Consider the following 12404-nt stretch of genomic DNA (forward strand, 5'->3'; position numbering starts at 1 on the left):
TTATTCATAGCTGATCTTATTGTGATATCCAAGAAGTAAACAGTATTTGTTGCATCCTTAGTGAACCAACCATATTCTCTGATAGAATTCAACGTGCGAGAGGTTTTTTTTTGTTCTGAAGAGGTATTTTTGACACGGAAGATAAAGATCGCCCAGGCCAGACAAAATGTTTGAAGGACAGGAATTGGAGGCATTAATCCATGGAGCTTGAAGGTCATAGCTAACAATGGCCAATACAGCGTTTTAAGTCATACACCCAATATCTCAATCGCTCCTCCAAGAACAAAGCAAAACATTTCTTTACTTTCGATGACTAACAGGCATTCATCTGTGATTAAAGGATACAACAAACCCCGTTGAATACATCGATAAACATTAAACACTGAAGATGCTACTGTACCGCATTGGAGGGGAAGAGAATCTTCAAGTAATCGACTGTTTTTCGTAAATATTGAGCTCGTGTTAGTTCTTCATCAAATGGCGAGGTATTACAATAGACCAATATGTCTAAGCGTATTGAATTTAATAAAAACTAACTCTTAGTATTAATTTGCAATTCATTACATAAGAACGACTACGACTTTCTCTCTCATCTAATAATCATAGAACAGGGTTCTATTGTATAACCTAAACTACAAATACCATGATATTTAAGGAATTACGCCAAACCGTTTGCCAGTTACAATACAATTTTATCATTATCATCATTAACCATTATTCAACTTTTAACTATGCCACATATAGTTGCACGAATTTTAGTCGGTATAACTATACATGGCGGGAAGCCACTAAATTGAATGTTTAAAATGTTAAATATAAAAGAGAACAAAAAACATACAACTAAAATAAAAACTTTTTACAATTCTCTCAACATTTTTGTAATAGTAAATGCAGTTTTAAACAAAAAATCTCAAAAAAAAGATAGAAACCAAACAGTAGGACAGACAAGTGACAAAGAATGAAGGAATAAGAAAAAAAAAAACTAGAACAAATTATTTTGAACGATGAACACAGGTGAAATGAAATTAAACAATAGAGAGATGTTTAAGCCATTTGGCCAAACAAAGAATACAAAATGAAAAAAGAAAAAAAAAAAGTAAAACATATTAACAAATTATGGTATTTTCTAGAGAATATTAACTTTGCAAATATACATTTGTTTTATGTAGAATATACACTCTTAAACAAACATTTTGTACACTATAGAATTTCATATCTTTCTTTTTAGTTTTTTTTCTATTATTTTTCTTTATTTTTTGTTTTAAACGAAACTCTAAAGCAAGACAATACAACTGAAATTCTATTGTTTTTTTGGAAAAGTAGATTTGTAGTCCCTTTTGGGGCAGAAAAAAAAAACATATTTTAAACTAATGTACAATGATTGTGTAAAAGTATTCATGTTATAAATTGCATTACAATTCCTATTTCCGGTTTAAACGAGCTACATCCTATGGCTAATAGAAAAATATATACAATGGCAGCAGCAACAACCACTTTACGTACATATAACTAAAAGACAAATACATTTTTAGAAAATATGTCTGCCATATATACGAATTCTTTTTTTTCAAAATTTATTACATATTGGCCTTTATACATGAAATGACTACGTTTGTATCCTGGAGGAATTTTATAATGTTTCGAACACGGCTGTGTGTTTGAGTGTACATGTTTGTGTTAGTTAGTCATTATATTCAATTTACATATTTCCTTCAAAACATAATGTGTATACAAACTTGTATAATTTGACAGTGCGGTACAAATATGACTCTATAAATGAATTGCTATATACCTAAATATTTATTTGGGATCCTTTTACAAGTACAGATATTGACTTAAATCAATTATAAAAGTGTTCCCAAGTGCTGTAAAGTAACTAACATTTTGGGATTTTCAGCCAATATGCGCTCAATGGTACCGAAGTAAAATCCGCGAAGTTTGTGGCTTTCACGATCATAGCTCACCAGGTATTCCGTAGTAACTATTTACTTGATTGGAAAGTGCCACCCACGCCTACTTGAAATTTCAAAACTAAAAGGCATCTTATTATTCCTTCTAGATTTAGAGTAACATACAGTAAAAGGCTCAAGAGGATCGATCTAGAGGTTTAGGCTCCTATTGGGAGCAAGGCTACAGTAGAGAGTAGTTGTCCATTACAGTATCATACAAACGTAATTGTGGTTAGAATTTTATTTGGATCGACGACTTATAATCTGGTAAAGTTGTTTGCTCCGGCAATATCCTCTGCTTCCCCTGCTAGATTTTCGTAGTATTTCCTTTTATCGATGCGTACAGATCGTTTAACGCCTTTGGCAATAGTTCTGCAGAGGAACCTGTTGGATATGTAAACAACCTTTCTAGAAAAATATAGATATCGGATGAAACAAGTGAGATGATCAAACAAAGAAACGCAAGCAAGAGTACCTAGCAGAGATCAGACTTAAGCCACAATACAGGACTATTGCCAAAGATGTTAAACAATCTAGCAGGGGAAGCAGAGGATATTGCCGGCGCAAACAACTTTACCAGATTATAAGTCGTCGATCCAAACAAAATTCTAAACACAATAACGTAGTATGATACTGCAACTGACAACTACTCTCTACTGTAGAACAACAAACCAGAACGTGGAAATAGAATTTTGAGAATAATTCAAACATGAATCAAACTGGGATTTTAACGGAAGCCATAAACATTAATCCGTCGAGTTTGGATGAGATCATGAATGGAATGATGTCACTGAAGAGAAACAAATCATCAGGTGAGGAAGGAATATCAGTCGAAATTACAAATTGGTCCTATAACCTCAGCTGAAATTATTCAGCCATTCATCACTGAGGCTTGGCAAAGTGAAAGCTTCCCAAATAAGTGGTTATAAGGTACAATCGTTAAACTTCCAAAAAAGCGATCTAAGTAATTGTAACAATTGGAGAGGGTATTCATAAATTTCCAAAAAGCTTTCTATACAATTATATATACATAATGCTATATGGAAAGAGCTATGAAATAAAAAATGTATGTATGACCATGCCATGATCCAAGTCAGACATAATGGAAACAATAGTGAAGCATTCACCACAAATGCTGATATGAAACAAGGATGCCCTTTATCGCCATTACTATTTGCGGTTACCTTGCATAATATAATGGTTGTGATTAGCTAAAAAAGGAGAGGAATTAGAATCTCCGCAATCATTTAGAGGATCTTGATTTCGCGGGCGACATATGTCTACTCTCCCACAAACACGGCGATATGCAAAGCAAATTGAATGATATTACAGTTCTCCACAAAGATGTAGGAATTGAAGTGAACATAAGGAAAAAAGGCAATATGCATTAATAATAAAATGTCAATCCTTTTATTGGAAAAAACTAGGAAATTGAGTTTATGAACACCTTTTGCTATCTTGAATGTATGATAGCTATATCCAGAGGTATAGATGAAGATGTCGATTCCAAAGTAGGCAGAGCGAGATCTGCGTATAGAAGATTAAAACACATATGGTGCTCACAGCAAATATCTCTCCACACCAAGTTGCTCATGTTCAATGCATGTATCAAATCACCGCTGCTTTATGGCTGATCACAAATACGTCCATGCGGAAAGTACAAATGCAAAACAACAAATTCATAAGAATTATGTGCCATATATTCTCACCAAACACAATTAATAATCCAGACCTTTGCATTACAACAAAAGCAACACCCATCGAAAATTAAATCAAGAGAAGAAAATGAATTGGGCATACACTCCAAAAGCCCAGCGAAAGTATATCCACAGCTGAACTGGACTGGAACCAGCAAGGCAGCACAATAATATGTCGTCCAGCGAACACATGTCGTCCAATTTCCTATATGTTGGAAAGATGCTGATGAAACACCAACCACCAAGAAACAGCAAAAAAAAAACAAGACTGTTTTTTATATATGGGAGTCTAGGTAGCCTTCTTATCGGAAATATGGTTTCATTCCATTCACCGATTGGCTTAAGTAAGTCTAGCATGGTACTACAGGGATTGGTGATAACTTCTCTTGATTTAAATCATGATTTCGCAGAGATCGCACTATACGAGTTCAAGATTAAATCAGAGGTACCTCAAGGCTCCGTTTTTTCTCGTTCTTTATATTTTATTTTTTTAAATTACCTCCTACTCTGAATTTTTTCCAGTTTTTGTAAAAATTTTGCCATTAAAAAATTACTTTTGTAATTTAATTTAAAAGAATCGAAATGTGTACGTAATTGTCGTTCTAATGAGACATAAAAAACTGAAATTGGTCAAAAAATGTTAAAGTTATTAAAAATTCGCCAGGCCATTAACGTGTCCCAGGCAACTAGAACAAGAAAGGTAGGAACAAAATTAACATATTTTGATAAATATTAAAATAAAAGCTTATTTTTACTTAAAATATGTCCATATTTACTTGTATATGAGTTTTTGTCTTCGTAGGATACCGTTAACCTATTCATAGGTATGAACAAAAAAATAAAATTTTTTTAACGGCAGTTTCAAAACTCCATTTTCAAATTTTTAAAAATTTCAGAATTTTTTGATCATCTCATTGGGGTTTATTAAGAATGTAATAGGGAATAAAAATTTGAAAAAATTATGAAAATATCTCTTATAGTTTTTCCGTACCTGCGATTTAAATTTTGAAATTTTCGAGAAAAACCAATTATTTGGCAATTTTTTTTGCGAATGAGCTCTATTTCCTTACTCCTATGAATTTTAAGCAAAAATTATTCAGAATATTATAGTCCAGATAATTCTAAATATACTCTGAAACTTTTACTAAAATCGGAAAACGTTAACCCTTAAATCATGAAGGTCAAAGGTGAAATTTTTCAGTCTTAACCCCAACCGATTTACCTAAAATTTTTTCAGGATGATTTTTTTACCAATGTTCACCAAACTGGAGGGTGCGAATGGCCAAAATCCAACTTTCGTTTATTAAGGACCACCCTAATGTAGCCTTCAAAATTACATAAATATCAGTTATTAAAAAAAACCGCTTTCAAAGGCTACGCCATCTATTATAAATTCCGCATTTTTAAGTCATACACACAAACTTTTGCCCCTCATTTGGTATGTTAAATATTGGCAAGGATATAAAGAATTTCACTTTTGTGATTTTTGAGAAGTTTTATAGGAATTGTTGAATTTTCAATAACAAATCTCAAATTTTTTTCGGGTATGGAATTTTGAACTAAAAATTCTGTATAAGTGTCATTCAAAAAACTTAAGACAATAAATATGGGATCGCATAATACAATAAAAAATATTAATTTGCACAAAAACTCAACTGATAAAATTTCGGTCTTGTTTGTTTCTGAAACCACACACAGAAAACAGATTCGTGATAGCAACCGAATTTGTTGGCAATCGAATGATTAGGTTGTACACATAGAAATTTTCGGTTCTATCAACTGAAACAGTTGATAAAGAAGAATTTCAGTTGAAGAAACCAATCGTTGGTTATCCCTTCTAAAATTTTGTAGACGCAACTGTAAAATTCGATCACTAAGGCAGAATCATTCGATTGGCAACAAATTCGGTTGCTATCACGAATTTGTTTTCTCTGTGTATTCATGAAATTTTAAAATTGGTAAACAATTTTAACAAGGTTGGCTATCGTTACCGTTAAGCTACTATTGTTACCATTATGGAACCGTTGCCGAAATAGCAGCAAATACCATTACTGCTAAAATAACGTTACTACAGTAATTCAGTACTTTATAACAATTTCCTATATGTTTGAAAGATGCTTAAAAAAACAAGAAAATAATAACAAGGAAATTTAGATACGAGACTTGGAAGCATTATCAGCTAAAGTAAGTATAGCATGGTACTATAGGGGTTAGCGATAACTTTTCTCGATTTATATCGTGCTTTTGCAGATATCACAGAAGATACCCATCTATATTTCACGTGGAAATTTACGCTTTCCTTATATGATTTAATGAATGTTTAAGACGGAAAGTAAGTAATAATAAGATATTTGTACTGCCGGATAGCCAGGCTGCTCTTAGAGCCCTATTATCATATGAAGTAAGGCCTGGTGTTATTATGGATTGCTGGATATCTTTGAATAAACTCGACTCACTGCGTGAGAACGATCAAGTAGAGTCGAAGAGACCCCATTTTGACAAGACCACACCACTCGTCAGATGTAATGTCGTTTTACAACGTAATGTATACAAAAATGTTGAGTTTGCTAGACCCAACCTGTAGCCATGAGATATCCTAGTAGTTCATTAAGTTTAGACCCAGCTACCTCACCAAGGTTGGTCAATATGTAGTTGCCCATGAATTTATGCCTCTTGACACTTAGGGCTGGGCATTCACAAAGAAGGTGAAAATTCATTTCCTCTTTTTCCCTATCATTACAGCTATTACAGCCCGGGCGATTCGCAAGCTTGCCTAACGTCCAGTTAATACTGCCAGCAACCCTAATATATCGCTTCTATTCCGGGTTATCAGTTGCATAGTACGTTTTTCGTTAAAAGGGGGCCACATAACTTGGTCACCCTAAATTTATTCTAAATTGCCATCTATTCACAGCCTTTGTAAGAAAGTGTCTGAAGATAATACCTTTAATGGTCCCCAGTGGAATTGCTATTGAGACCGCATTGAAGATATCTAAGGCAGATCCAACTTCGTCTGTCTGTACATTGCCAAACTAAAGAAATGTCAGATAGACGACCTAGGTTTGACGGAGAATTCTTACATTGTCTGACTAATGAACATGAAGTTGTAGACTTTAAGTGAAAGAAGTGCCGCCTGACTGTCGACAAAAATACCTACATTGCCGCGAATATTATGATCATTACCGCCTGGAAAACATTACACTCATTGGGAAGGCGTTAGAACCAACACCACAGCTCATTTTAGAACCATCTGTATAGATCCTAGATTACCCCAACTCCACTCACTTCTGAAGGGAATTAAGAACTTGAACACACTATCAAAATCTGTGTATGGAGTAATATGGTCAACAGGTAGGGCAGTAGGCCCAGAATCCCTGCGTGGCCTTATGTTCTCTATTTCCAACATCCACTTTCTGTGGCCTAGTTGTCGAGCAACACTAAAGCAGTGGACATCATATCACGGAAACAGACCTGATACGAGAATCACCACATCGTCCGTATATGCTACAACTTTTATCCCTTTTCCATCTAGATCAATAAGAATCGAGGTTATAACGATAAGCCATAATAGTGGAGGTATTGGATTGAATCGAAATTTTCCCGATTTTGGCGTAATTTACCAGGACATAGGTTCATTACTCTGTCCAAACTTTGATCTCAATTTTTGCTATAACCGGGAAGGGATGAAATTAATACTTACTGGATTATTCTTCGGACACTGTGGTTTTACGTATCACCAATTTATTTTAGGTAATGTTGCGAATGAACAGTGTAGGTTTTATGACCTTGAAGCTGAAACCTCTGAACATTTTCTATGTGACTGTCCAATGCTCGCAATACGCAGAACAAAATGGCTGGGAAGGGATTTTATGGCTTCTGTGGATATAATTGGTCTCTCATAAAATCGAATAACTGGCTTCATACGCAGCCTAAATCTGTTATGATGAAACTAAGGCTGCCCAAAATATCCTATGGGACGTTGTAAGTGAAGCCTCGCTAATAATAATAATACGAGTTCAAGGATGAATCAGAGGTATCACAAGGCTCCGTACTTTATCGTTCTATATTTCTTATTTTTCTAAATGACCTCCTACGTGAAACTTTTAACCTCATTATTTTTTTGCAGAGAGCAACATGATAAAACAACAATAAAAATGTGGTGAAAATCTCTGCTTGGGGTTCTTTTAACGGATGACGGTTCATGTTGCTTCAAACAAATCAAAAACGCTAGATATACCAGGGATGAGAATTCAAAACCGAGGGGTTTTAAAAATGGTGTAGGAAATCAATATAAAGCGGTAAATAGAATTCAACTCTCATGTGTATGTCGGTTTTTCGAAGTCTATATTCGAGTTACTTGACAGAGTACTGGAGATAGCAAAGGTGCTGTATTGATTCACAGTAGCATAGATAAATTTATTAAAAGTATTGGAAATTGTTAGCTATGACCTTCTTCCATCTTTCTGACAACTTCTCATATTTTGAGACCAAGAACGAATCAAGCAAATATTGGATACTCTGTTCCAAAACATGGGAAAAGTCTTTACTATATGGCATGTATTGGAATTCCTTCGTTTTACCAAAGGTTTTTTATGTACATGGTTTACCAATACCCACCCGGGTGACACTACACTTATATAAATATATGCGACGAACGAAATTTTAAAAAATTGAAAAAACCTTATAAAAAGTTTAAAATGGTTCTATTAAATTCTATAGAACTCTAGAATTTGTTCAGTGAGTACAAATTTCATTTAAATCGAAACAAAATTAAAAAAAATATTAAACCAATAAAATCGATGTGGGTATTGGTAAAGCGAAGGTTAACATGTATTGCATAATGTGGCCGAGTGCTGTCATGATGGAATGTTACGGTTTCATGTCTGGCCGTATACACTAGAATCAATTGGCAGTGTCTAGGTCTGTAAGTGGACGAAAAGTTTATAATTTCGCCAAGAATTGCGATGAATTGAGGGAATTCGCCACAGCTCTAGAGGTGAAAGTCAACAGGCTTAGAATAACATGGACACGATTTGCATGGAAAGAAATGCCACTTCTTTAATACATTTTTGGCGAACTCAGGAGAAATCGAGTAGAATGACTATTTTTGGCGACCAATACTAGATTGCGAGTTCAAGTAACGTATTTTCCGCCATTGAGGAAATCATAGAGAATTTTCTTATCAGCATCAAAATTTCAATTACGATAAAAAGTCATATTCTAACATATTCCAAGCAATTTTACTAACCACTGTAACACTCTGCCTCCCTAAACACATGAACAAATTCGTATCAAAAATATTTTCTATTTTAATATTGTTTTTGAATCCTTTATTTCAAACTTTGTCCTTTTTCTTCTATTGTTTATGTATACGTGCAAATTGTTGAGTGTAGGTATAAATGTGTGTTTGTAAATATGCAAATGTGTGTCTATTATTTGTTTCTCTTGTTAGAAATGTCTGTGTGTGTGTTTATGTGTCTATGCTATATCTATTTTTTGTTGTTGTTATTGTCATTGTAGCTCTTTGGAAACATTCCAAATTCCATTTGTTGCCGGTGAAAAGGATCTCGTGGTTTTAATTTGCAATTCAGATGTGCGGCATGAGTTATCCGACAGTGAATATCCAACAAGGCGCAAACAATGCTTGGAGGCACTCAAGTTAATGGGACTGAAGAGCTATAGAGATGCAACAGAAGCCAACTTGTCAGGTAATTAATGCTTATGTTATTATTATACCCGGGTGTAAATATGCATGTACCTACGAATAGTTTGCGTATACGATTTCTCTACGTATCCAGTCTTTGGTGATTGTTTGTCTTTAGACCATCATTGTCGACTTTTAAAGCAACAACGGCAACAGACATTGTCTAGCACACAAAAGGGTCATTCATACGTAGTTTTAACATAATTTACTTCTAAACCCAAACGTATACTTGGATATCTGTACTTTCTCTTGGGTATTCCTTAACTTGCCTGCGATGAGCTGGCGATAGCAACCATGATAACAACGATGTTTATTTGTCACTGTATGTTAAATGTTGCTGGCTGTTTGTTGCATGTTACTCTGCCTGTGTTTTAACACTGATGAGTAGTCCATTAAGATTTCTATTTTTCTTTCGCCTGACATGTTTTGTTTTAGCCATCTAACTACCACATTATTTTCGTTGCTATGATTTTTATCTGAATTTAACTTGTTTCTTTTGAAATCGAGCTTGTAAATTTTAGTTGTTTCCACAGCACAAGCTATTTTGCATTTGCAGTAGCAAATATTTACCTTTTTCTAATCATTACGGTCAAGTAGTTTTGGTTGACTTTCGTTCATCACATGATACATTTTTGCGTTAAATGCAAAATAGTTTAAAGAAGCTTGTTTGTAGTTTTGGAGAAATTTAATTTTCTTTCCTGTTAAAAAAAGAAAGTTTGATACAAATTGCATTACAAATTAAATCAAATATGCTAGATTACACCGTCCGACAAATAGAGAAAAAATTCGTTAGACAACAACCGGATGATATGCGTATAAAGCTATAAATTTAATGGAGAAAAACTGTGTTTTCAGTTTTTCATTTCGTGATCCTGTGTCCTTATTTAAGAACTTCAAAGTTTCAAAGAAGTAAATTTTTCAAAAAATATTTAAAAATACTCCTGCTATTCCAACAATGACAAATTGTATGTCAAAAGAACAAGAAGAGTTGTAAAATATTTTGTATTATTTTGTTTTATCCTGTAAGGATCAGAAGATGTCAAAAATGCCCTTTAAAATGTTTATACTTTAATATCCTTTAAAATACCTTTTAAAAAAATACTGCGTTGAAGACCCAAATATTCTATACTAAATGTCAAAATTGCATCCTTTATATATATAAAGGTCAAATTAAAATATAAAAAAAATTGATTAGTATACAAAAAAGTTTTATTAAGAAAAGTGCATGTTTATAAACTTCACCACCATAGTGGGAGAGGTATAATGGGTTAGGGCTGTTGTTTGCAACATACAAAAATATTGTCCCAAAATCAACCTTAAAGTATACCAATCTGCTCACTTTCTGAGTCGAACAAGCGATGTCCGTCCGTCTGTCTGTCCGTCCATCCATCCATATAAACTTTATAATCAAACTATAGGAGGCAGGTTTAAAGATAAATCGACAAAATTTGGCACAAACCTTTATATTGCCCCAAGGACAAGGGCTATTGAATTTGGTTAGAATCAGCCCATTATTTATCCTAGCCCCCATACAATTGGCCTATTTGAAAATATTTAAGCTCTCATAAATATCTTAATTATAAACATATTCAAACCAAATTACGCACAATTAAGTTTTATGTAAGCCGAACTCTCACGACCAAATTTTGTCGCGATCGGTCAACAATATTCCATAGCTGCCATATAAGCAACATTCTCGAAAATGACATTAATATACATAAATCTCTGAAATATGTCAGTAACCAAAGAGAATTCAACACAAATATATTCGCAATTCATCCCACCAAATTTTTTGACGATTGGTCCATAATTAGTCATAGCTCCCATATAAGGCCCACTACCGAAAATATGTGTACTCAAATAAGATTCAACACAAATAAGTTTCATATCAAAAGAAAATTCTTTATAATCATATACCCGGTGTAGGGTATCATAACCGGATGATATACGTCTGAAACAATAAATTAAATGGAGAAAAACTGTGTTTTCAGTTTTTCATTTCGTGATCCTGTTTCCTTTTAGAATGACTTCAAATTTTCAGAGGAGTACATTTTTCAAAAAATGTTTTAAAATACTTCTGATCACTATGTTAAATTTGGTGTCAAATGATTAAGAAGAGTTGTAAAATATTTCGTATTACTTTTATTTTATCCTGTAAGGATCAAAAGATGTCAAAACTGTCCTTTAAAATTTTTATCCTTGAATATCCTTTTAGATTTCCAATAATTTTTTTTTAAAAAATAGTGAGTTAAAGATCCAAATATTGAATACCACATGCCAAAATTTCATCCTTCTATCTTAACTACTTAAGTGTTGAAAAATATTTTAAATTCGAATTATTTGATTTTTTATTTTAATATTCCATTCGAAAAAAATGTAACAAAATCCGTTGTAAAAAGCAACGAAGAAGACTTTTTAATAAACAAGTAAAATGGTATAGTCGGGCAAGCCCGACCTTATGATACCTTACACCGGGTATATGATTATAAAGAGTTTTCTTTTGATATGAAACTTATTTGTGTTGAATCTTATTTGAATACACACATTTTCGGTAGTGGTATTTATATGGGAGCTATGACTAATTATGTACCAATCGTCACAACATTTGGTGGGATGACTTGTGAATATATGAAACATATTTGTGTTGAATTTTGTTTAGATACTGACATATTTCAGAGATTTATGTATATTAATGGCATTTTCGAGAATATTGCTTATATGGGAGCTATGGAATATTGTTGACCGATCATCACGAAATTTGGTCGTGAGAGTTCGGCTTACATAAAACTTAATTGTGCTGAATTTGGTTTGAATATGTTTATAATTAAGATATTTATGAGAGCTTAACTATTTTCAAATAGGCCAATTGTATGGGGGCTAGGATAAATAATGGGCTGATTCTAACCAAATTCAATAGCCTTTGTCCTTGGGGCAGTATAAAGGTTTGTGCCAAAATTTTGTCGAATTATCTTTAAACCTGCGACCTGTAGTTTGATTACAATGTTTACATGGATGGACGGATGGACATCGTTTAGTCGACTTAGAAAGTGATCC

At 33.5% G+C, this 12404-nt stretch overlaps 1 protein-coding gene across 1 annotated transcript in view; it reads left to right on the forward strand.

The window, feature by feature from the left end:
• LOC135957150 (galactokinase-like) overlaps positions 1 to 12404 on the forward strand; it is a 106738-nt gene that overhangs the window by 30589 nt on the left and 63745 nt on the right. Inside the window, exon 6 of the mRNA XM_065507836.1 lies at positions 9167 to 9354. Coding sequence (XP_065363908.1) covers positions 9167 to 9354 — 188 coding nt within the window. The remainder of the gene's footprint in view (positions 1 to 9166; positions 9355 to 12404) is intronic.

Source organism: Calliphora vicina, chromosome 4 (assembly GCF_958450345.1).
Source record: "Calliphora vicina chromosome 4, idCalVici1.1, whole genome shotgun sequence".
Lineage (NCBI taxonomy): Eukaryota > Metazoa > Arthropoda > Insecta > Diptera > Calliphoridae > Calliphora > Calliphora vicina.